Below are 25687 nucleotides of genomic sequence, written 5' to 3'. Positions count from 1 at the left end.
TCTGTCTCTCTCTCTCTCTGTCTCTCTCTCTCTCTCTCCCTCTCCCCCTCTCTCTCTCTCTCTCTCTCTCTCTCTCTGTCTCTCTGTTGTGAAATAAAGACAATTAGAACAAAAATAATGTTCGTTGCATCAGAAAACGTCAGAAAATGTTAGAACATGTGACATCTTGAAATTCCAGGAATTTCAAGATTCCTGGAATTTGAAATTCAGTATAACTTGTGCAGTTATACTGAAAAATAGTAGTCATTTTGTGAGGCCAAAAGATTAAAAAAAATAATTTTAAAAAATCTATCTTTTTCCATGGCCACCTCAGTTTTCAGACTTGGATCAATACAAACACTGTAGGGAGGTGAAGGGAAAAAAGCAAGGAGAAATGATCAGACATATCTTGGGCTGTATTGTCCAAGCTTATAATAATTTTAACTGGGACAGTTTAGTTAAAAACAGTTATTTCTTTACATTTCATTTTCCCTATTAGGTGAATGTTATAAGTTTACATGTAATCTTCAAATGTGTTCAGCGTGAGATTCTGCTGCTATTGCAGTTTTTCACGCCAACAAATCTCATTTATACTCTCCAAGCCTCGCGTGCTCCTACTTGCCACTGAACTCTGTAAAAATGCGCCTTTTCGGTATTATTATCCGATTCGTCCTCTTTCTAAAATATCTAACTTGACTATTGTTTCTTTCAGTGACGCAATCAGCAGGCGCGGATGTCCCACAATGCAACGTGAGCAGACCAAGCCACTTCTTCACCATCAACACATGTCGGCTAGTCTATTTTTTGCACGAACATTAGGATATTATTATTAAGCATTCTTTTGTATTGGCGTTGCTCTTGGCTCGGAAACTAAATGAAGGTTAAGGTCCTTTCAAGAAACCCGGATGATTATGTCCGGGAAACCAAACACGATATTCAGCGAGGTAAGCGTGTGACTGTTAGCTTCCAGAGGCTAAAGTTTAGCATAAACACCAACTTCTGAGCTTCTCTTGCAGCGACAATACCAGAATTAGGAGCTTTCTATTGAACAGTAGCTATGTATGATTAAAATAGAAAGAGTTTGACGTAACTATTTTATGTTAAACTCTAAACATTTAACCCCATTCCAAAAACAACTAAAGTTAAAAGTTTTTTCACAGACTTCTGTGTGTTATATTGACATTTTGTACGACAGAACCAACACAAAGCTGGAATTAGTTGTTGAGTAGACAATACTCCACGAGTTGTTTTTTTGTTATTATTTAAAGTACAAAACATATGACGTTCATTTCTTTTAGATTTCCTTTGCTCCGAATCAAATAGTTGGGTCATTAGCAGGACTATTAAAGCGATTTGACTCAAGTATGTTGGACCAGTGGCACATTTAAAACAGCGTTCCTCGAGATCAGGGGTCCCCAAAGTGGGTCCTGGAGGGCCGACATCCTGCATATTTTAGTTCTCTCCCTGGTGGCACCAACAACCTTTTCAGCATGTCAATGTTGTTCTTATGCCTTCTAACGAGCCATCATTTGATCCAGGTGTGTCCAACCAGGGAGACAACTAAAACATGCAGGAGGCCGGCCCTCTAGGACCCACTATGGGGACCCCTGCTTTAGAGAGTCTCGATTTATCTTTTTTTTTTTGACAAAAAAAAAGGAAATAGTTTAAAGGTTGTGAATTCTTCTGCGAGGCAACTTGCAGTACCAACCTTTGACTGCTGTCCCCGTGTCAGTCCCCAGGAACTACGACCCCTCCCTTCATCCGTTCGAGGTGGGCAGAGAATACACTCGGGCTCTGAACGCCACAAAGTTGGAGCGCGTGTTTGCCAAGCCTTTTCTGGCCTCCCTGGACGGACACAGGGATGGTGTGAACTGTCTGGCCAAGCACCCCCAGAGTCTCTCCACCCTGCTCTCTGGCTCCTGCGATGGCGAGGTAAGCTGTCCTTTGAGCTAACTGCTAACGGGTTTTACTACAAAGCCCTTGAAAGTCGAGGAGCTTCATGCGCTCTGTTTTCTTTATATATATATATATGTATGTCGTGTTCATAGGTCAAAGTGTGGAATCTTACCAAACACGAGTGCGTCCGGACTCTCCAGGCGCATGAAGGGTTTGTCCGGGGAATGGTCGTCAGATACTGCGGTACTTCCTTCTTTACGGTAAGCGGTCTACTTCATCACATTCACATTTTTCCCTTCAGCTTGTTTGTTTTTAAGTAATCACACAGACACCTATGAGCAGCATAAGAACTAGGGGTGCACCTAGTCGCAATAAACAATAAATCAATTAATCGGGTAATAAATTGAAATCAGCTTAATAATTTCCATTTGCATCGATTTATCGTTTTTTATCCTTTTTTTTCCTTCTCTCTTCTCACTAAAAACTGGATGACTAAAGTCTTCAGTCTAACACATTGGTCTCAATTAGCCCCTCCCCCCTTTGTTTTTTTTAAGGATAATTTTGTTTGCAGAGGTCATGATTAATTTTGTTTGTTGTTTCGGTCACTTTATTTATTCTGGACTTTTAAAATGTCTTCCAGTGTTAAATGCTCCTTATAATTTAAAGTCTAATGATCTTTGAGAATGTGTTCTTGCATCATCAGGCTACTGCCATAATAATACTTGGAAATGGTTTCAAAACAACTATATTGTCATTTATAAGAGATTCTACAGCAATTTATCATCCAGCAAAATCTGTTACCTTTCCAGGCTTAGTTGCATCAATAAATCGGCCCCAAGCAACTGATACTTGGGGCCGATCATGTGAGACGGACCTTATCCAGTGACCTTATCGCTGGATATTTGCGGACATTATCCGCAAATGTCTGAAAATCCTCCACTGTCCTCTTTTGCTTTGTCATGAGAGAGAGGTCTAAGTGACTGACTTAGCCACTTTACTATGTTTAGTGTTGTTGTTTTTTTCCCAGACAAAAAAAATCGGTATCTGCCAAAATTGAAATGAACAAATTAGTCTTTTTCAAAGATGGATTATCGGCCAGTAAACTGCAATCGGTGCTCCCCTTAATTAAAACCTATCCTTGATTGTAACAGATCGGAGATGACAAAACCATCAAACATTGGAAAATGGAAGCGCCGGGCTACGGAGAGGAGGAGGAGCCTCTTAACACTGTCCTTGGCAAGGTAACACTTCTTTAATTTTATCCATCAGGACTAATTTGCTTTTTGCTTAAATAGACACATCCCTCTTTAGGCCGTGTTCACAGGACTGGACCATCACCAGAAGAACGCTGTGTTTGCAACATGCGGCCACCAGGTGGACATCTGGGACGAGCAGAGGAGCACCCCCATCCGCTCCTTCACCTGGGGCGTCGACAGCTTCAGCTCCGTCCGTTTTAACCCTGTGGAGGTGAGACGTAGCAAAACAACTTTCTGGAACCGCACCTGTTTTATATGAAACCTGCTGATTTAGTCCAATTGGATCATTTTCCTCTCCACAGACAGAGCTCCTTGGAAGCTGTGCCTCTGACAGAAGTATAGTTTTATATGACATGAGGGAATCAACACCTCTTAAAAAGGTGGGTCTTTCTTCTTCTTCTTCTTCTTCTTCTTCTTCTTATTTGAAGTTCATATTGAAAAGTTGTGCTTCTCCTCCAGGTGATCATGACAATGAGGACCAACACGATCAGCTGGAACCCAATGGAAGCTTACTACTTCACTTGTGCAAATGAAGACTACAAGTGAGTCTAAGAGGAAATTGGATTTTGTTTATTCTTCCGACAGCTTCTGGTTTGTGTAATTATTGAAAATATTTAATAAGACAAATGGTGAATTTGAAAGGATGCAGATCCTTTTAAATAATTTTCTACCTTTAATTTGAGATAAAAAAAAAGTCAGATTCAATAGAAATGAATGTCTGTGTTAAGGCAGGATTCTAAGAAAGACAGGAATTTTTCAGGTTGGTAGTGGTTGTGCTGAAAAGTTGTCAAAAATGTGGTTAACATGGCTAACAATCGTTGCTCCACTGTTGCTAACGTAGCAACTTTGTTGCTATATGTATTGACTTTTCAGGCTCTCTCCTGGAGAGGGTTACTGAGTTCACTGCCACGCTTTACAAGGCCTTGTACTGCCGTCTGCAGTGCAGAGTTGCAAACACGAATGAAAAGATGAGCAATGTTTAAGAAACACTGTGCTGAATAAAAACAATAAAGTATGTACTTAATACAATGATGAATTACCCTTCCAATGATGTACAACCAGCTTACAGCTGACATTTCTGAATTACGCTTGAATCAAAATTACTTCTTCACTTGGAAAACTGAGGGATCTGGCTTGAGACGGTAAAAACTTTCAGGACGGTGTGAATTTTTACATTTAAAGATGATCCATGCTTAACTCTGCCCGAGTTAAGCATGGTGATTAATCTGATAAAAACATTTTTAAATTGGTTGCCAGCTCTCGTCATCACACAAGTAGTTCAAATTTAGCTTGCACATCCTGGTTGGTACCAGAGATGCAGACGCTAACGTTAGCGTTGCTTCCTGTCGACTCACTAGCCTGTACACATACGACATGAGGCATCTGGAGAATCCCGTCAAAGTGCACGTGGACCATGTCTCCGCCGTGCTGGACGTCGACTACTCTCCCACCGGACGGGAGTTTGTCTCCGCCAGCTTCGACAAGACCATCCGCATCTTCCCCAAAGACTCTGCAAGCAGCAGGTCGGTCCTCGTCGCGTTCGCCGCTTTTAAACCTGACCCTTCCGGCTTTTAGAAGCTTACGGTGCAATATGTCTCTGGGCGCGTTTGCAGAGAAGTCTACCACACCAAGCGCATGCAGCACGTCATCTGCGTAAAGTGGTCGGCGGACAGCAAGTACGTCCTGAGCGGCTCGGACGAGATGAACATCCGGCTGTGGAAGGCGAACGCGGCAGAGAAACTGGGAGTGGTGAGTTAATTTATTTTTTATGTTTTTTTTTGCTTAGTTTCTGATGGCACGCGGCCCGGGTCATTACTAATGGTGATGTCTACATGCTGATCAGCAGCTGCATTTTCTTCAGCTGTCTTAATATCTCGTATCTCCGTCAGGTTTTATTACTCAAGCTAGTTTTATGAATTGGCTGCATTCTTTTTGGCCCCGGGCCCGCCTCTCTGCCAGCAGCTACACTACGGGGGATGACCGTTGCCAAATGCACTGATGGATGCTGACTTAGGGTACAATCACTCTCAATAAGTGCTATATTCCTGTTGGCACAGTGTCTTCTGATGAAAGGAAGGCCTGAAAAGAAAGACTCAAATTGGAAACATTTGATATCAATTGAATTCTGCCAATAATATCTGCTTTTACGTTAATATTATTGCGTCCTCGGCTGTCGCATGGGACTTGTTAAGACTTCCCAAGAAGTGCTCAGTTGCCTCAAACAGCAGTTTACTGCCAGATTATTAAGATGATCTCCAGCAGCCATCTTTCACTCCTAATCAGATTCACTCCTGCTTATTCTTTTAATGCAGCTTGCTGGTGGAAGCGGGCTGCTTTTGGCACTTGTTTTACTGTCACTGTGCACAGGGAGATTTACTCGCAGGCTCTGCACTTAAATAGATCAGACAAGCGCTGCTCCTATCAGCACTTTGAAATGGGCCAATCACTTAAACGGAGGCCACTTTGAACGTAACGCAGCATTAACGGCAAAGTTCTACCGAGAGCGTCTTTAATTATCAAGAAACGCCGAGATGCTGAATCAAAGCTTAGTCGGGGGACTGAAGGCATTACTCTGGACGAACAGAGACTCTCCTGACTGCTGCGACTCACTTTTTTAGAAGTTTCCCCAACATGTTGGAACTTTTGAACTGTTCTGTTTATTGTTTGTTGTAGAAGAATTGTTGTGGTAATTTATTTTGGGCTATCATTTTGGAATATCCATCCATTCATCCATTTTCTTACACCCCTGTCCCTAGTGCTGGTGTTTATCTCCAGCTACGTTCCGGGTGAGAGGCGGGGTTCACCCTGGACATGTCACCAGTCTGTCGCAGGGCAACACAGAGACATACAGGACAAACAACCATTCACACACACACACACACACACACACCTAGGGAGAATTTAGAGACACCAATTAACCTAACAGTTATGTTTTGATTTAATATTATCAATTTGGAATATTATTTAGTGAAAAACTTCCACAAAACTTAAATATTTTGTTTTTAATTTATTTATTTTTTCATTAAATGCTAAAGTGGGACCAATTTGGGAGGCAAACTATACAGTCCAGTAGCGACCTCGGTTCGTGAATGCCTCTTTCAGCCACTGAAACAATCCTACTGTTTGGTTGTTAGTGGAAATGGAAGAAGAATTATTTTTCTTGTATAAGAAGAAATGCAGGAAAACTTTATGGGGGTAATTTTAAATAACCCTACCAGTCTGAAACTGAACAGACATCAGTTTTCTCTCCAGAATTGAGAGAAAAGTCTTCAGATTTGGATTCCAGTGATCAGGACCGTCACGGCTGCCGACGAGCGTAACCACTGAATTTCAGAAAATGTGGCAGACACGTGAACTTTTTTTTTCTTTCTTTCTTTCAATCTTTAGTGTCTTAAAATAATGGTTAAAGTGAGGTTTCGACTTTTTTAGGAGAATGTCTTTATAGTCCCACGATTTTTAGACTTGTTGGATTCATCTTAACTGAACTTCTGCTTGATGCTGTGTTGATAATCCAGAAAACTGTCAATAGTCTCAAGTACTTCCTCCTCTAGCAGTTTTCATGATTGGTCTTTGATCAGTTTTGGGTGATACGAACCGTCTGTTGATCAGACATCCATTGAGATCTCTCTAGGAATCTCCTAATTTAATTTTTTTTTAATTATTATTATTATTTTAGGGGGGATTAGTTTAGTGCAACAGGATCAGCTTGTTTCCCCTCAAATTGAATTCCAGACAAAACATTGCTTCTAATAAGAATAAAAGCCTCGGAGGAGGGCATGTTGTCGAGCTGGTGGCTTCACATTTTTAACAGACGTCGATTTGTTTTTAAACGGGTTTGTCGCTCCGAAGTTGTTTCAACTGTACGGATCATTGTTTTACGATCAAGTGAGTATTCCTGTCACGAGAACAAATTTTGCTGAGCGATTAATTGTCTCAGGAATTATTGCAATAAACAATAATATTGTCTGAAGACCCTTTTAAACTTATGTAATGGTAATGACATAATAATGCGAGCACTTTCTGCCAAAAGTAAATGCACTTTATTTTCAAAAGAACGCTGGGACAAAATAAAACAACCAAAAACAAAAATAAAATGGAGAGCAGATTATGAAGTCTGTATACAATATTGGCCTTCAATAATCATTAGACTTGCATAGAGAAGACATCCAGTGTCAATAGAAAGAGGAAAAAGGCAGACAGAAACGATAAAGCCGATAAATTAAAATGAGGTTGATCATTTTCATTTATCATGCCGTTAACTGATTTATTGTTTATTGCAACAGGCCTACAAGTGAGTTGAACTTTGTCGATGTAAAATTGATTTGACTTGTAACGATAAAAAATATATCAGTTTCAGCTGTTTTAAACGCTTTGGTTGAAGCTGTACAAAGTTTTTATCCTGGTTTCATACAGGACGATTATTGGCGGCGCACTGCCTCCAACCTCAATTTCTTGTGTTAATCTTTATTTTCTGTGTGAATATCCACCCGCGTGGTTTACCAGTTCACAAAATACAAACGTTTGCATAGGCTGCTGAGAGGTTTTTGAGATTATAGTTTGTTTTTGGTAGAATGGATTTTTTGTTTTGTTTTTTTCTGAGCTATTTGGTGCCGTTGCCTTTAAACTTGAGATCACCTATTCTGAATTTATACTTTCTTAGAGTGATCAGAGAATTTTGACAAACTGAAAATATTGACCCACTGAGAATTGGTCGTGGAAACCGGGGAGTATTAACAGACTTTTTGACGAACTAATCGGTCTCATGTCTATTTGTTTGCTCCATCGCCCTGTTCATTTTGACCCAGCTGTCGCCCAGAGAGAAGCAGGCCATTCACTACAGCCAGAAGCTGAAGGAGAAGTTCCAGCACCACCCACAAATCAAGCGCATCGCTCGCCACCGACACCTGCCCAAGGTCATCCACCACCAGAAGAACGAGCTGAGGGTCATGAAGGAGGCCCGCCGGCGAAAGTGCGTATCCAGTTTCTTTTTCTTCTTCTTCTTTTTTTTTTTTTTTTTCCTAGCAGCACAGGGGAAAAAACGATGGGAATCCCCCGCGGCCTCCGTTTAAGGGAGAGCTAGCGATTTGGGCTGGTGCCAGGGAGAAGGTGTGACCTGCGCAGTTTTCCTGATGGAAAATTTCACAGATGGGACCGGGCCGCTCTGACGTAGCCGCGACAGGCATTACATACTCACTTACAGCTCGGACGGTGGATGGATTGTCCCGGTTTGCCCTTCCCTCCTGTGAATCACAGCTTATTCTCTGATTTGCATCACTGCTTTAATATAATATTTAAAACATAAGACTTTGCAAATTTGTTTATTTATTTCATATACAGTTTAAAGTGAACAAGCCATGTTTTGAATTGGGGGGGGGATTAATTGTAGTCTACTTCTTCTGTCAAATGTCAGTTCGCTATAGCATAAGCAAGTAAACATCATACCCATATAGACACTTCTTTAAACAAACAGACAGTGTGTGCATTTAAAGATAGAAAAAACATGTATTATCTTTATACCTTGATAGAATGTTATAATTTATTATTTTCTCACAAGTAAAACTAGATCTTACTCTCTTTGGTTTCTTTAGACAGATTCGTTCCATAAACACAAACACATCGTTCCATATGCCCACTTCAGATTTAAAAAAAATGTTATTTATGTTTTTAATCTCTGATCCTCTCAAATTATTAATGCAGTCTCATATGATTATTTTTTTACAAACTTTCTGGTAACCGTACTGTTATGCATAAAAGACTTTAAATCTGCACTTTTATGCATCAGTTTCCGAAAGCACCAGCGTGTGACGCAACTGTTGGTCCAACAGCCCCATATTCAATCTGTTCCTCGTCTTTGTTTGCTTTCCTCTCTCTCCTCCCTCCCTCTGCCTGTTCCTGATTCGTTTCACCAGCAGTTTGAGTAATTCATGACTCCTCTGTTGTGTTTTTTTTTTTTTTTTCAGGGAGATGAACGTCCGCAAGCACAGCAAACCAGGAAGCGTGCCTGTGGTGTCTGAGAAAGAGAAACATGTTGTCAGTGTGGTGAAATAGATCCAGCTGGCGAGGCAGCAGGACTTCCTGTTTAGTGGTGAGGTGGAGACACCAAGGGGACTCGTACTTGGTGTCTAAAACTGCGAGGATTCACATGTGGATGGAAAACAAGCGCCAGTGGCTGTGTTGTGGATGCCAGCCGGCTGTACTGTAAATACACAACATGAGTCAGTCAGATTGTTATTACAGACTCGTGGTACATGCGGTCCTCACTTTGGATCCATGGGAAATGAAAGACTTCAGTGGAGTTGCTTATATTGGAAATACAAAAAAAAAAAAGATAAAGTTGGTTTAAATAAATCTGGTTCTGAGACTCTCTTATGTCCCTTCCTCACTTTTTAGTTTCTACAGTTTGATTCCATATTTAAATGAATGTCCGAGACGTTGACGGTGAAGTCTTATTATCACATTAAAATGTAATAATTGATTTTTGTTGCTTTTCTTTTATGTTTGGTACGCTTAACTGTGTTCAAGTTTGATCCTGAATCAGACTTAAACACAGTCTGATTGTGTTTAAGTCAATCAGACAGGTTCATATTTTCATCTGAACTTGAATTGTTTTTTTTTTGTTTTTTTAAATAATAATTTTATTAGCTTTAAGTGTTAACTCAAAGCTTAAGAATTTGGTGGATGTTCATCAAAAGCGGTGAAGTTGTAAAAAATAAATAAAAAGAGGTTCAGCTGAATTCTCTCAGTTTGCAGCAAATTGTTTGTGATAACTGACAAAAATAACTATTCACTCGGATTCCCTCCGGTAGAATTTCTGCCGGGAACAGTGCCGTTGATTTTTCTGCGCCGTTTTAGAATTGTAGTCTATATTTTGTGGCAGCGGAGGAAGTGAACGAAGCCGTTCGGACAGTGTCGATCAAGCTTCCAAAAATACCGAGTCAACATTAACGGCCGCCTCGTTCGGCTCTGCACTTCTCTCTCTGCGGTGGGAAATGGTTGTTCACGGCGCAGGCAGTTTTCATTGCGCCCAGTTCGCAATGAAATTGCGCAATTGGACGTTTGTCCAATGGGAGCAGATCACAGTGAGTCAGGAACTGAGGTGTTGAAGTCTTTGGCTCGTTTCAATCGAGACTGAAAACGTTTCTGTTTACTGCAGCAAACCCGTAATGACCCGTTTATCACTGAATTTCTCTGACGCTTTACTTTTCTTTTTTTTAAGAGCTGTTTAGATTTGGTTTCACGTTCTTTCGTTTAATGATATTCCTTTCATTTATTTCGTGTTTTTGATGCCTCAGGTGTTTTTAACGTGTCCCACTTCTGTTTCATGGTGTTTCTGTAATTCACTCCCAGCAACTCGGTCCACATAAATGGTATTTTACAAATGAACTCGCCTTTCCCGATGTGGGGTCAGAGTGTTCTTGTGCCAAATTGATGTAAGCAGATTTTGGGGCTCCAAGAGCTCGGTACGAGTCTGCAAGTTGACAGACAGTTTGAGGAAAATCTTCATGATATATATATATTTTTTAATTTAAAATCAGTAAACGCTCAATTGAATCATTTCTGCTGGTAGCACAGAAGTTGTGTCTGTGTGTGTTCACATTTCATGCACACTGTAACGGTTTGTAGGAATGAGCCAACCCTGGTCAGCTCTAAAAATAGAACAAATAGATTTAGTTCTATTCTTGAAATGAATCGTAATTAAAACCCAAGGCTATTTTCAAACCAGAAACGCAACAATATATACGTTGATGCACCTTTTTAAGATGTATTAAAAATCAGATAAGTGTTAGAGACGTGCGCTTGAATGCCTAAAGGAAATTAATAGTCTACAGTTTTATGTGTTGTAGTTTAAATGAATCAAAATTGGACTTGGCTTATGAAATACAGGAAAAACAGGCATTTGAATCATCCAGGAGAAGCTTGATGGTTAAGTATCTACTACTCCTCTTCCCCCCTCTCAATGATTGCTATGCCTACATCTTTAAACTGCCCCCTGGAAGGGGGGCATCCAAATAAAACTCTACCCAAGGCCTCAATAAACTCCGGGTCGGCGCTGTCAATTTTATCGTCAAAAACATTGCAGTTTTTCAAAGATTGAAACATTTGGACCAGATAACATAACCCCAAAACAATTTCCCAGCTGACTTTTATTTATATTAATAAGTTGTTCAAACATTATCGAACCGTCTTGTTTTCATAATGGCGTATTGAAAAAGACAAATAATAATAATTTAAAAAAACAGCCGTCCTGCCGTGTGTAATCGCTGTGAGTTGTATTTCTTTTCATGCAACGTCACAGAAATGGTCACATCAGCTGACGACAAAAAAAGCCCCGCGGTTTCCCGCGCGAGCGCGTGTGAAAGCGCTGACCGGAACCGCCGCCGCACCTGCAGCCACAGCCGCCCGTCACTAGTCATACTCCGCCCGTTTGTCCCCTCTGTCAGCGCTCATGATCTGCTTATGAAATGAGCATCAGCTCTCTCCCAGCCACGGCTGCTGCTGCTCCTCCTCCTCCAGCTTCACCTCCACTCCGTGTTTTCGCGCTCACTGTCGCGCCTGCTGTCAATGAACATCCAGCGCGTCCTCTCTGGCTTCTACGTTTCCACCGCTCCGCCCCCTTTCTCTCTAAATTTCCCCCTACCCGCACATCTCTCTCTCTCTTTTTCTGTATCTCTCAAACCTTCCTCCTCTCCCCCCCCCCACACTTTCTCTGTCATTGCATCCATTTTTGTGCATCTAAGAAATCTCCAAGAATTACCAACCTGGAGGAAAGCGAGCTAAACAGAGTGGCAGAGGGGGGTTCGGGGCTCCAAAGGAAAAGCAAACAAGGACGCGCCGGGTATCTGTTATTCCAACATGCGAGCGAAAGCCCTCTGAAGGATGGCAGCGATGGGTTAGACAGGATTTATCATGTCTGCTAAGTAAAAGGCAAGAGTTATTCTTTTTACTCTGTATTTTCTGCTTTTTTCTCTCTCCCTTCCTCCCTCCGCTGGATTGAGGCTTATAACCTACAACCTGGGACTCTTTCCAGAGAAATCTAGCTTCTTCTTCTTCTTCTTTTAGAAATGTTGATGAGTAGTAGTAGATATGTTTGGCGTTCCAATGCCCACCAGCTTGACTCTTATTAAATCGCACTGTGACAGCTTTAACAGCTGCAAGGAAGAGCATTTTGACGCTTATTTTCTGCACCACAGTGAGCCAAAAAAAAAAAAAGAAAAGAAAATGAATACTCAGCTAACTCATGTCACGTCATGATGTGTGCCTTCTCCTAACCACCAGTTTAGAACATTGACCAGACGAATAAACATTTATTTACTATTATTATTATTAGTATTATTATTATTATTATTTGATATTCTTTCAGCGACCGCTTGGTAAAAGATGTCCGCTCCACACGGGCCCCGGGGCGCCCCTGGCCCTGCTGCTGCTGCCGCTGCTGCTCCCTCAGCGGCCGGCGCCATGCCGGAGTTGCCGGACCTCAGCCACCTCACCGAGGAGGAGAGGAAGATCATCCTTGGTGTCATGGATCGACAGAAGAAGGAGGAGGCCAAGGAACAGTCCATGTTAAAGTAAGAAAAAAAAGGCGGAAATGAAGCGAGAATGCGGCTGCTTTTTCGGGAAGATGCGGGGAGGAGGGGGCTTGTTTTTGGCGACCGTGATCATTTCTGTCCCTCAGTGTGGAAACTGGAGGGTCATGTTGCCCCGCTCTCTCCCCCCTGACATCCAGCCCATTCATTCTGGACCTCTTGCAGGAGACTGTCAACTACCCCCTCTCTAATCGAAATGTCTCGTCTTTTACGGCAGGGTGTCGCTCCATAATGCGGCACTCGTTTGTAGTTTCGCCCGCACTTTTGTTGTGACTGTATTTAAGCCTGTATGTACTACAGTGGGCTGGGTGAGCAGCGACGGCCGCCATTTTCACGTAAAAAGCACGCCAAACCGCCCAACCTTTCCCCACTAACGTCACCGAGATTACACAATGTGACACTGGAAAGATCATTCCAGGTGTCCTTTGTGGTGCTGTGCCCGGTTTCCAACGTTAAAGTGTGGGCAGAGAGCCTGCTGTACCCCCCTAGCCCGCTTCCCCCACCCTGCTCCGCTCTGCCTCTGTACAGATGTCGCTCGGAGCTATTTCAGCACCGCGGTGCTGTCCGCTCTGAGCCTCTACTTTTTAAGGTGGAGCAGAGCGTGTTTTTTTTTTTCTTTTTTCCCCTTCCGCCATCATTACTTCATAACCTTATCTGTGCTGGCGAATACATTGGATTCATGACTGAATATTTAAAGCCCCTCGCCATCGTCTCGACCTGGTTGTGAAAATATTTGTGTTGTATTTTTCGTTTTTTTGTTGCTGAACTTTAGGTTTCCAAGGCAAACTAGATTAGCAAAGAGGAGATTTAGAGGTGGTGACCTTAAATGTGTCCATCCTGTTGATTTTTCTGTATATTTGTACTTCTTTGACGACAGGGTGCACGTGCGTGTGTACTCAGCCTTAAAGGAATGCGTTGTGTTTTTGTTTTTCAATATATCATTGGTAACTTCATAGTAAGAGTTTATTGGAAAAATGTAAGTCAAATTAGCATAGCTGAGCCCACAGAAGCAGCAGAATTTAACTAAATTTTGAGGCTAAGCTATTCGAAAACATTGTTCAAATGCACTTATTAGGCTAATGAGCAGTCCAGCATCTTTGTTTTTAATTTTTTATTTACTCTACAGCTCAAATTCAGTCATGTTTCAATCACAGTTTTAACTTAATGTTATTATTGTGTTTTTGTTTTATGACACACCAAGAACACATACTTTGAAGTGTAAGGAAAAAAATACATGATAATTTGACTGAGTATGACTGAGTCAAATCAAACTTTATTCAAAAGGCCCGTTTCTAATATTGGCTGCCGTTGACCAAAGTTCCTTACAAAGTAAAAAAACGGAACAGAATACACAATGAAACAGAAATATCTCAGAGTCAAAAGCTGAAAAACACAACCACTTTAAAAGAAAGTAAAGAAAATATGAACATGCTAAGAGTTAAACATCAAAAGCCTTTTAAAAAACAAATGGAAAAAAAAACATCTCTGTGAAGACTTTGGTGGATTGTTAGAGAACATTAGTGAACAAACAAGTGTTATCAAAACTAAGGAAGATAAATCAGCTCAGCGATATGAAGTTGTGATTTAAATTTAAAGCCAATGTTTTATGAGTTCAATTCATTTTTTAAAAATATTTATATATATATATATAAACAAGACACTGGTCCTCTAGCTTAATTGAGAAGCTGTGGGGCAAGAAAAGTATTATCAAGAAAGTCTCCATGGTGACTGGCAAGGGGAAAGCCATGACAAGTTCCAATGCAGAAACAAACATCTAGAGGAAGGTCAAAGGTCAAATAAGCCAAAAATGTTGGCCCTGAACCAAACTTTTGGGACAACAGGCAAAAACATGTGCATGGATGAAAACCAATACTGCACATTGCTCTAGCACCACGCCAACCGTGGACCAGTGGTGACAGCATCATGCTGTGGGGATGTTTGTTTAACTGGGTCAGAGTTGATGGGAATGTGATGCGTGGAAACGATTCTGGAAGAAAACCTTCAAGAAGCAACAGAAGACCTGAGACCAGGGGCAGAAGTTCATGCTCAGTTTGATTGTCAGATACTTTATTGGTCCCTAAGGGAATTTAAATGATGTCGTAACACAAATCCTTCGAGATTCTTCAACGAGTTATTGCAGGTGGTGATGGCTGTGGACAATTAGGATCTCCCGTTGTGCAGTTCGTGTTGCAGCGAATCTGAAGAAGCCTCTGACTGAAGACACTGTGTTGTTGCATGTGAAGTCCGTCTTTGACCGTCGTCTCCAGAGGCTCCCCAGTCGTCCCCGGAACCGAGCCAGAACCAGCCTTCTTTATCGGACTGCTGAGCCCGTGGCTCTGATGGAATGTGACTGAACTCATTTTAGCTTGCTATGAAAAGCTGGTGAAAAATGTCTGTTTCTGCATGAGGACATACGGTAGAGAAACCCCCACTGAAACATCTGCAAAGTGTTGTCTCCATTCAAACACACAGCACAGTTTTTGGATTTTTGTTACACATTTTAATAACAGCCCATCTTTTTCCTTCCACTTGGAAATTATGCATTGGTCTATGTTAGTGTGTCACATAAAATTGCAACAACATACATTTATTTTTGGTTGACAACATGACAAAATGCACAAAGTCTCAAACGTTGTGAGTGTGTTTGTGTGCCAGTGTCTATATATGTAATTGTAGTTTTTAGAGGGTGTTTTTCAGCCCCGTCCAGAAGATTGTGGCCTGTTCTTGTTGTGAGATTACAAAGCTGCTGGATTTGGACAATTTCTACTTAATTATTTCTTCTAGATCATATTTATAGCCATCAAACAGCTTATTTGCGGAGCACATTTCAGCAACAAGCCAGTCCAAAGTGCTTGACATCATAAAAACATCGCAGCCATCAACTTTGAAACCAGCATCAAACATCACATTTTGTCAAACACTTCTCATCATAAACCATCAACACATATCAGACATATTGATCAGTTTTCCATTTATTGTGAATCAAAAGCAACTCCTAAACAGATCAGGTTTTTTTGCCTGGATTTAAAGGAACTCAGTGTTTCGGCTGTTTTGCAGTTTTCTGGAAGTTTGTTCCAGATTTGCGGCGCATAGAAGCTGAGTGCTGGTTCTCCGCGTTTGGTTCTGGTTCTGGACATGATCCCAGTATTCTTTTATAAACGTCAATACGTCTTGAAATGATGTAATTAAGATGAGATCCGGTGGAAGGATAAACTCCACAAACGGGTGGCTGAAAAATTGGAGAAGCATACAGAAATTAAAATCGTAAGTTTGTTGCCGTGTGTCCCCGGGAGGTCAAGGAACCCACCGCGCCATGGTGGAGACGTTTAAAGCAATGTTAGGTTATACAACTACATCCCAAGCTTGGAAGATTTTAGCTGAATGATGTTTGAAGAACCATCCAAATATTAAAATAAGATCCCACACGCACTAACGACGCTAATCCGGATCCTCATTTCCAGCAAAGGCTGTCGAGCTTCTAGACTAAGGCGGTTAGCACCAAATCTGTGCCACTCACTGAAGTATGAGAGATTCCTGCCACTATCTAGCGAAGATCGCTTGTGATGCCGTCCTTCCAAAGCCGCGCTCCTGGAGGAGGGAAAGTTGTGCAATCCCCTGCCTCGTGCAGCTGCACGACAACCATGACTCATGTACTCTAAGACGCAGCTATAGCCTCAGCCGCTGCAGTATACGTGCCGTGTGATTCACCCAGGCCTTTTCCGCCCGCTTTCTCTTTTTGCCTCTCCCTCCTCATGGCCTCATGGGCAAGAGGGGAAAAAAAAAAAAACAGCTGCACGTTTTCTACCCCATTTCTGTTTGTCTCAGGGGTGAAAGGGAGCGGTGTGTTTTTTTTTTTTTTTTGGGAGTGATATTCCATAACGTACCGAATGCAAAAGGAACCGTTTGGAAGCAGCGAGCGGCTCCGGAGAATTTGACTTTTGTTGAGAATTTTACTCGATTTGCTTTTTAGAGTTCTCAACACACAGAAGCACAAACGGAGAACAACTCAGAACTCAGACGCCAGTAAAACGGATGTAGAATATGTGGTGTGACTTTTTCTGTCTTATCCAAAAGTTTCATCTGGAGCTGATGGTTCTACTCTTGGAAATCTTGGAAATCAGGACACAATCCGTTTTTATGTGTTTACCGGAAGTAAATATTGGCGTACAAGTTCATATCCTGTTGCGAAATGGGATAAATGAGTTATTTATTTATTCGAGTTGTGTTTTGCAAGCAAAGTATCACCACAGCCACATCATATCGTCACTTTTCTAAAATAATAATGGCTTGTCATTTTTTGCCACTAGTGATTTTTTTTTTTCTCCCATTTTGTTTTGCAAACAATACCACCACCTTTTTCTTTCTAAAATACACTATAGGCAAAAAATAAAAAAAAAAGACTTATTTCAGGATATTAAAGAACATCAACTAAGACTAGAAACAAAACAACATTCAGATATTTTCTGCATGTCTTTTCTGGCTCAGCGGCTGTATGGTGGCACCATACAGTAGAAATAAAATATTTTCACTTTGCATTTTCTAGGAGATTTTCTTTTCTTAAATAAAGTGCTTATAACTCAAAAAGCAAAGTCATTTATTCCATTGTACGTTTTAATTCACAATCACCACAGTAGTTTGACGTCCACTGTCTTTACATAATTGGTGACTCACCCTGACTCATCAAACAGTAAATCCTCACTTTCTTTTTTTTTTTTTTTTTTTAACCTATGACTCACACGAGCATAACATGTCCTGGAGGAGCTTTAATACGCTCAGCCCCGCAATAAGGTACGACCGCGGCGGATTAAGTTGTCGTCGGATCGTTCGCGGCGTCTCAGTGAGTGTCGGAAACAAACTCCCACGTCTCATTTAGCTCGTTCAAAGAGCGACGATCCAGTCTCTCCAAACAAAAACAAACAAACAAACAAACAAAAATAACAGAAGTTTATTTTTTTGGTTTGGTGCTGCAAAAAAAAAAAAAAAAGGAAGTGGAAAGTCCGAACGTTGAAGTGCGTAGTCTAACTGAGGGAATCCTGAGAGGATGGCGGGATGGAGGAGAGGACGAGAGGAGCCTCCAGCAGGCAGGGCTTGCCAACTTACTGTCATGTTTTCGGAGGTGCTACAGAGAGCGTGGACGGAAATCCAGCAATGCTGACTTGCATGTAATTAGCTGCTCTCCGCCTGAGTCGACTCATTCTTGCTGCAGTGTGTGTGAGTGCGTGGAGAAAAAAAAAAAAAAGTTCATGGTGGTGCCCAACACAGTCAGTACAACATTGCAACTAACCCAACAATGCGGTTGGCATTTATCGTATCATTTATCGTGATACATTTCATAAAATAATTTTCATTTATTCTTAAGATTAATGTGGTGAACTGTCCGTATTGTTGGGCAGTACGGACAGTTAGTTTTACTGTCTCCTCCACTGTTTGTTCAATAAGATAATCATAAAATACGATCAGACGCAGTTGCAGTGAGCAGTTTAGTGCTATAAATCACACTTCTTTATTAAAAATATTTTTCAAGAGCAGTATTTGTGCTCGTGTTGCTTTGATTGCTGTCATGCATATCGTGATAAAACCTCAAGTCCATATGTATAATCCATCCCCAACCCAACATATTAACAATTTTCAGTCATGAAAAAAAACAACAACAAAAAACAGTCTATGGAAGGCACTTCAGGTAGAGACGCTGTGCTATCAAGAACCTTCTTTTGGACTTAGCTGCTTCAGTGTATCGTCACGGTGAAAATGATTACGGGAAGCCCGGTCCGCTCACTCACGCTCCCCGTGCCCTCCAGCCAGGCATCAGCTGTTTTGGGATGGGCTGACCTACAGAAAGCCTGGGGCTCAACTTCTCCTTTCTTCTTGGTTCTCCATTCCTTTCAGGCTGTTTGTTGCTTTGGTGTGAGTGAGATGGAAAAGTATTAGATAGCATCACTTCCCATCAAAAGAATCACTTCATTTCCTGCTTTTATTTGTAACCATAAAGACAAATATATATATATATATATATATATATATATATATATATATATATATATATATATATATATATATTCCCTCGGTTATAATCACACATACTGCCTCATAGGAGGGACTTCCTCAGAGATGCAGCCATGTCAGGGCTTCTCTCCCAGTTCAGCCGACCACGACGACGGATACAGTGGTAACTATGCAAGATTGCAGCGTTCTTTAGGTTACTGAGGTCTAAATGTGGCCTGATAGTGCTCAGCACAAGGCGCTTTCACACCTGATAGTCCGCTAGATTCAGTTGGATTGGGGACAAAACTTAGCATGTAACGTTTTCAGCTGGTGTGGTCCACTTCAGCACTCTACTGTATCAAAAACAAAACAACAAACCCTTCGAAAAAGTCGTTCACCTCCTTGTTTGTGGCGCCGCACCAGGGAAAGAACTACTTTCTTTTTAAAGTAGATTTTTAGCGAGTGCACGATTTCTCTATTTCTTTGGCCAAAAACCCTTAAGCCATTTCTGCCGCTAACGCTAGGCACAAGCCTTTGCTTTGGTTTGTGTTCACCCAGAATGCCCTGCGCTACGGTTCACCTCCTGCTTTCGGAGCGGTCTCCAGTCCGCTTGACGTTCACATATGCATCCAAACTGCGCCAGAGTTCACGGAGACCGGTGTTTTTAGGCGGACCAGAGTTCGCTTCAGAGTTTTGATTGCGCGTTGACATCTCCTCAAGCAAACCGGACTTTCTTGGAGTTCGACCAAAGCGGACTGAACAGGGCTGATGTGAATGCGCACCAAAAAAAGAAATCCACCGACTTGGAACGTAAAGATTATTCAGCTTTGCTCATGCATAATTTTTGACCATATTATATACACACACAAAAAAAGGCTGGAAAATGACTATAAATATTTAATGGACAGAGGCATCCTAAATTGCAGTCAGAAATATTGCTAAAGCTCCACAACATTAAATCTTCATTACTTTGTTTCTTCTTTGTGGTTCAAGAAACCCACAACCCTGAGTGTTTTGAGTCCACTGAGTCAGATGGGGTTTAATTCAACATGTAGGGCAAGATGTTCTGAGGACCAGAATAGGCTAATGCTACCAGACTGCAGCTTGTTTCTGTTTGATGTGGCCGTGTCTTTAAGTCGCCACGAGCTGTTTATTTTGTGAGATTTGTTACCGAAACAGGAGGTCTGATGCTATGTGTGGTTAGGAGAAAAAAAACAAAAAACCCACAGTGCGAAACACGGCAGCATCATGCTTTGGGGATTCTTTTCCGAGTTGATGGGACGATAAATTTAGCCAGACACAGGAAAATCCTGGTTGGAAACAAGCTTAGGGTTGCAACTGATTATTTAAGTGACCGATTATTCTCTAGATTATTGCGACGATAAAAAATAAAATAATTGTCACGTTCTAGCAGATTTACTACTTAAGCATGTAAGGCTTTTTAAATATATATACATCATTAGAAAGCATGAAGAGGTGCAAATAAATAATGTTAATTTTTAATGTAAGAAAATAAGCCTTTTATTGCCTAAAATGAAATAACATAACATTGCATGAGTAAATGCTTGATTATTTGTATCAAAGGCTAAAAGTTTGGTTTTTTTTACTTTTAATTAATTAATTAATTTTTTAATTTTCAGAATTTGAACTGGCTGAAGCTAAAACTAAGCTAGCATACTTGAAGAGTTCTGGGTAGAATATACTTTTTTTTAAAATCTTAAATACAAAATGTATATATTCTTATGTAGTTTTGGCTTACTTACTGCTCTGAGAGTGTTGTTCTGTGAGCAAATTGTCTTTTTGGCTTGTATACTCAGGCAAAAAAGAGTTGAAGATCAGTCGATTATTAAATTAGTTGACGATTATTTCAATAACCGATTCATTGCGATTAATCGTTTCAGCCCTAAACAAGTCGGAATCAAGGTCCGGACTATAATCCAACTCAGAATATGAGGAAAGGCTTAAATGTGCATGATCAGGGACTCTAAAGTGCTACAAAGGCCACAAAAATAACTCTTAGCTTTAACACAATAGCACACACCACACTTTTCAGTTTTGTTTTGCAAAAAAAACAACTCCCCCCCCCCCCCCCCCCACACACACACAGAATTAAAACTCCATGTTATTTTACAAACATTCACAATTACACACTGCTGTAATGAAGTGTGTGTCTGTAAAGTGACAGAGTGGAAAAGCTCAAAGGTACTTTTGGTAACCACTCAGTGCATTGAGCTGCTCTGCTAAGCTGGCTGACACTGTTATCTGTAGCCGAATGTTAGCAACTTGATTTCAGAGTCATTTTAAATCTTTTTTTTTTTTTTTTATCATTCCAACTGTAAACTGTGATTAGATTGCTATTTTTATCCTTCTTTTCAGGCAGTTGGTAGAAGAGTGGATACTATTTAAAGTACTGCTGCTGAATTGCAACTTTAGCACGGTGTTCAACATGAAGTGCGCTGACCTAAAATTAGCCGTGATTGATCACATCCCTTTTTTTTTCCATTCACCCTAGTCGTCCCTCACCACACACACTCACACACCTCCCCTTTGTCCCTCCACACACACACACACCCTCTCCTGTGCCTGCTGGTCGTTTATCTGATTGTGCTACAGTGTGCTCGGTGTACCAGCTGGGTCAGTGCTCCTCAGAGGTCCTGTGTCCCTGGAGGCTATAAGAGAGAGGAGAACCCCTCCCCCCCCCCCCCCACACACACACACGTCACACCAGCCTGGACCTCGGATATTTTTTCTGCTACTGTACATGTTTTTGCGAACCGACGACAGGAAGTGACGGAAATCTTGAGTCCCATAAGCATGCGCCGATGGCGTTTCAGCCGATGGCGTTTCAGCCGATGGCGTTTCAGCCGATGGCGATTCAAACGCTGGCGATTCAAACGCTGGCGATTCAAACGCTGGCGATTCAAACGCTGGCGATTCAAACGCTGGCGATTCAAACGCTGGCGATTCAAACGTGGCGGAAGCTAACGCCTTAGCTTAACTTAAAAGTCAAATTTAAGGATGCGATGAGGGTGCAAAGCTCTGCGGCGTTCCACTGCACAGTGTAGTAGAGCAGTGTTTTTCAACCACTGTGCCGCGGCACACTAGTGTGCCGTGAGTGATCGTCAGGTGTGCCGTGGAAATTATCCAATTTCACCTAATTGGTCTAAAACAATATTTTGAAAACAAATTAATTATCTGCAAATAATATGCCATTTTTGAGTGTCTGTGCTGTAGAAGTCACTAGCATATATATGCTTATATATCCTATGCTTATGTATATGCTACATATGATAGCTTATAGATATATAAGCTATCATATGTAGCTTATATATGTAGCTACATATATGCTATGTATATGTATATGTAGCTATATGTAGCATATGTATATACTGCATATGCTACATATGCTACATATATGCTACATATGTTCCATATATGCTACATATGCTATCATATGTAGCATATGTTACATATGCTGCATATATGCTACATATATGCTATCATATGTAGCATATATGTAGCATATATGTGCTACATATATGCTATCACATGTAGCATATATGCTATCATATGTAGCATATATGCTACATATGCTATCATATGTAGCATATATGTAGCATATATGTGCTACATATATGCTATCACATGTAGCATATATATGCTATTATATGTAGCATATATATACCATATATATACCATATATATGCTATCATATGTATCATATATGTCGCATATGTAGCATATATATAAGCATAGCATGTACATATAAGCTATGCTTATATGACTTATATATACAGTACAGACCAAAAGTTTGGACACACTTTCCAATTGAATTCAATGAGAAGCAATTTGACCCCAACATATCCTGCAGGACCCCCACCCCAACACTAAGAATTTACCACACTCTTGAAATGTCAATACGATGGTCCCCCTGACCAAAATCTACCCATAAAACCTGAAATGTCCTGCAAGACCCACCCCAAATAATGACGGTCGACCACCCCTCCTGAAAAATCAATAAAATGCTCCCCCTTACCAAATTCTACCCACATTGTCCAATTGGACCCCAAATATCCTGCAGGACCCCCACCCCAACACTAAGCATTGACCACACTCTTGAAATGTCAATACGATGGTCCCCCTGACCAAAATCTACCCATAAAACCTGATATGTCCTGCAGGACCCACCCCAAATAATGACGGTCGACCACCCCTCCTGAAAAATCAATAAAATTCTCCCTCTGTCAAAAATCTTCCCACATGGTCCACTTTCTTCCCACATGTCCTGGAGGACCCTCCCTCAAACACTGAGATCCTGCCTACATCTTTGCATTTTCAAATGAATTGATTAGAAGAGGCGGAAGAAAACCAGTGTTTCGGGGTTTCGTCGTAGACTTTGTGTCTGAGTCCTCAGGTTTCAGTCTGATATTTTGTGACTGAACTGGTGGAAGTTTATCTTTCTTTGAAAATGAGATATCTGCAATTTTATTTCTCAACTCACTGATGTTGATTTCTTGCATTTTAATTTTTGTGAGATATGCAGTTACCTCTGCCTCTAGTGCTTTTTTCTGCCTTCTAAGAGCTTTGATGGTGGTCTGACTCTCCTGAACTTGAAGCATTACATCTTCCGGCACATGGTCTAACTTAGACTTGAGACACTTCATCACATTCTGGAGATTCGCCTCCTCAAGCTTTAGATTTTCAATTTCTGTCACTTTCTCTTTCAGCTTTGTGGACAATCTGCGGTTCTCAGTGCGAAGCATTGTGAGTTTTCCCGTTTTCTTGTCCGTGTCTGGGAGAAGTATAATATCTCCATTCTCTTCATTTAGCCCCAGCCTTTGCACCTTGGAATACGTTTCTTTAACCATTTTGAATTTCTGCTCATTCGCATGGAGTCGCAGAACTTCCTTAGTTAGTTCTACGATCTTGCATTCCTGTTCACGAATGATATCGGCCTGTATTCCAATTTTTCTGTTATTGCTGAGAAGTACTTCTGCAGCTCTTCTGTTTTTGGTCAGAGCGTCTTCTCTCTGCGTTCTCAGTTTCATGTAATCTTCCCGTGTACGCAGGAGGTCCTTCTCAAATTTAATCTTATTTTCCTTGCTGTTGTCTGTCGTGTCAACCAGCTTTATCTTGACCTGCTCCACCTGATGCTTAAAAAATTGAGTCTCTTGCTTGGACTTTTCCAGGAGTGTCTGGGTTTCAACAATCTCTTTCTCAAGATTTGCTGCAGAAGTTTTTAGTTTTTGATATTTTTTCTGTAGGTTTGCTTTTTCTGTTTGAGCACGTTCACATTTCTCCTGGAGGACTTGGTATTTCGACTCTTGTTTGGACATCTTCCTCTCAAAATCAATCAAAGACTTGTGTAGTGACGTAATTTCCTTTCGTAGGCTCAGATTTTCGTCATCTTTGTGTTTTAGTCGCTTCATTGAAGTTTCTTCATTCTGGCGATTTCTTTTTGCCTCCATTTCTGTCTCTTGTGCAACTTTGCGTTGTTTCTTAATCTCCTCCTTCTGAGCATCAATTATCTTTTCCTTTGCATCCAAGACCATCTTAAAATTGTCAATTGTGTTCTCCTTAGTTTTCATTATATCAGACTGCATTTTAAGCTCGGCTTTCAGGCTCTCTGATTCATTTCTAGATGTGATTGCTTTTAGCTGAGACGCATCTAGTTGTATTTTCAATCTTTGATTGTCGTCTTTAAGCTCTTTCACCAGTTTTTCTGCATCAAGGGCTCGATCTCTGTACACTTTCAGTCCTGCCACTTTCTCAGACAAGTCGCGCCTCCGTGCAGTTTCAGCCATGAGAGAATGTGTCTTCTCTGCAAGAGCTTGTTCCATGTTTTTTAACTGACCTTCTAGTTCCTCAATCCTAGTTACACTTTCCAGAAATTTAGCGGAAATCCCTTTAAAGTTGTTGGAAAGTTTAAAATTTTTAACCTCCAGCAATTTAATTTCCTTCTTCAGCTGATATGTGTTCTGTTGTTGTTTCCGTAAATCTTTTTCAGCTTGTTGCGCTCTCTCCTTGGACGGAGAGTTTTCTGTCTGGTTGTCCTCTGGCGTTATGGATCGCCGCGTTGTGTCTCTGGCTCTTTCATCCCCATTTTTCATGAGGTTCTTTTGGGATTGAGGATCGTCGTCAGTTAATTCAACCTCCATGGTCTGCCATTCTTGTATTGAACGTCTCATTTTCGTCTTGTTTTGGGATAGCAATCCTTTTACAAACGTATAATCACAGAAAGCAATCCTACCTTGAAACTCTTGGAGCTCAATGACTTTGACACAGACAGGGTCACTGACTATGGCAAAGTCATTGTCTATGACATCACTATGTCATGAGTGATGTCATGATCTTTGTCCCCATGACATCACTGTTTCTGCAGCAGTACACTAAACCAGTGTTTTTCAACCACTGTGCCGCAGCACCCTAGTGTGCCGTGAGTGATCGTCAGGTGTGCCGTGGAAATTATCCAATTTCACCTAATTGGTCTAAAACAATATTTTGAAAACGAATTAATTAACTGCAAATAATATACCATTTTTGAGTGTCTGTGCTGTAGAAGTCACTAGCGGTGTAATAATGTAATTTCCTTATCACTAGATGGCTGTAGGTACATAGCATTGCACGTTAAAACAAGAGAATAGACCTTTTTCACGACAACCGGCAGCTGCATCTGAAAGGACTGCGGCACTTCCTGTTTTGGTGACGGTAATTCAACTACCCTGAAAAACATCTCTCCTCCTCCGGTCCTTTTAATCATCATTACTTAATTTCCCAGCACTTTCTTTCGCTGATGCGGAGGAAATTGCAGCGGCGAATTCGCCCACCAAGGAAACAAGTTCTTCCACAAAGAATATATCCACAGCTATCAAGGTAAGAAAAGACGTAGCTTAGCGAGCTAACCGCTAGCTACAAGATAAGAACTATACAAACGTCGTCACGAAGCCTAATTTAGTTTGCTAAATTACGTGGAATATTGGAGACAGACAT

General features: G+C 41.1%; 3 protein-coding genes across 17 annotated transcripts in view; 2 read left to right on the top strand and 1 right to left on the bottom strand.

The window, feature by feature from the left end:
• Positions 1-693: 693 nt before the first annotated feature.
• Positions 694-9747, top strand: dcaf13 (ddb1 and cul4 associated factor 13). Its single transcript, XM_044117224.1, has 11 exons — positions 694-923; positions 1712-1911; positions 2028-2135; positions 3027-3116; positions 3187-3342; positions 3434-3511; positions 3591-3673; positions 4490-4654; positions 4745-4880; positions 7937-8100; positions 9092-9747. Exons 1-11 carry the CDS (start codon positions 854-856, stop codon positions 9177-9179), a joined length of 1338 nt encoding a protein of 445 aa, XP_043973159.1. The 5' UTR covers positions 694-853; the 3' UTR covers positions 9180-9747.
• Positions 9748-11754: 2007 nt separating this feature from the next.
• rims2a (regulating synaptic membrane exocytosis 2a) overlaps positions 11755-25687 on the top strand; it is a 165210-nt gene continuing 151277 nt past the window's right edge. For 4 of the 15 annotated variants that reach the window (XM_044117153.1, XM_044117148.1, XM_044117152.1 and 1 more), the window contains exons 1-2: positions 11763-12056; positions 12493-12697. In XM_044117153.1, coding sequence (XP_043973088.1) covers positions 12510-12697 — 188 coding nt within the window. In that variant the 5' untranslated portion in view covers positions 11763-12056; positions 12493-12509. Of the gene's footprint in view, positions 12057-12492; positions 12698-25687 lie in introns of all 15 variants that reach the window. The other 11 variants (XM_044117147.1, XM_044117156.1, XM_044117154.1 and 8 more) reach the window with 6 other exon arrangements.
• On the bottom strand, positions 18398-24945 carry LOC122831171 (kinetochore protein SLK19-like). The gene is made up of 2 exons (XM_044117172.1): positions 23245-24945; positions 18398-18612 (listed from the first exon to the last, which is right to left on the bottom strand). The coding sequence occupies exons 1-2, from the start codon at positions 24883-24885 to the stop codon at positions 18598-18600; spliced, it is 1656 nt and encodes a 551-aa protein (XP_043973107.1). The 5' UTR covers positions 24886-24945; the 3' UTR covers positions 18398-18597.

This window comes from Gambusia affinis, linkage group LG05 (genome assembly GCF_019740435.1).
Source record: "Gambusia affinis linkage group LG05, SWU_Gaff_1.0, whole genome shotgun sequence".
NCBI lineage: Eukaryota > Metazoa > Chordata > Actinopteri > Cyprinodontiformes > Poeciliidae > Gambusia > Gambusia affinis.
This window is presented reverse-complemented; position numbering and strand designations above follow the sequence as displayed.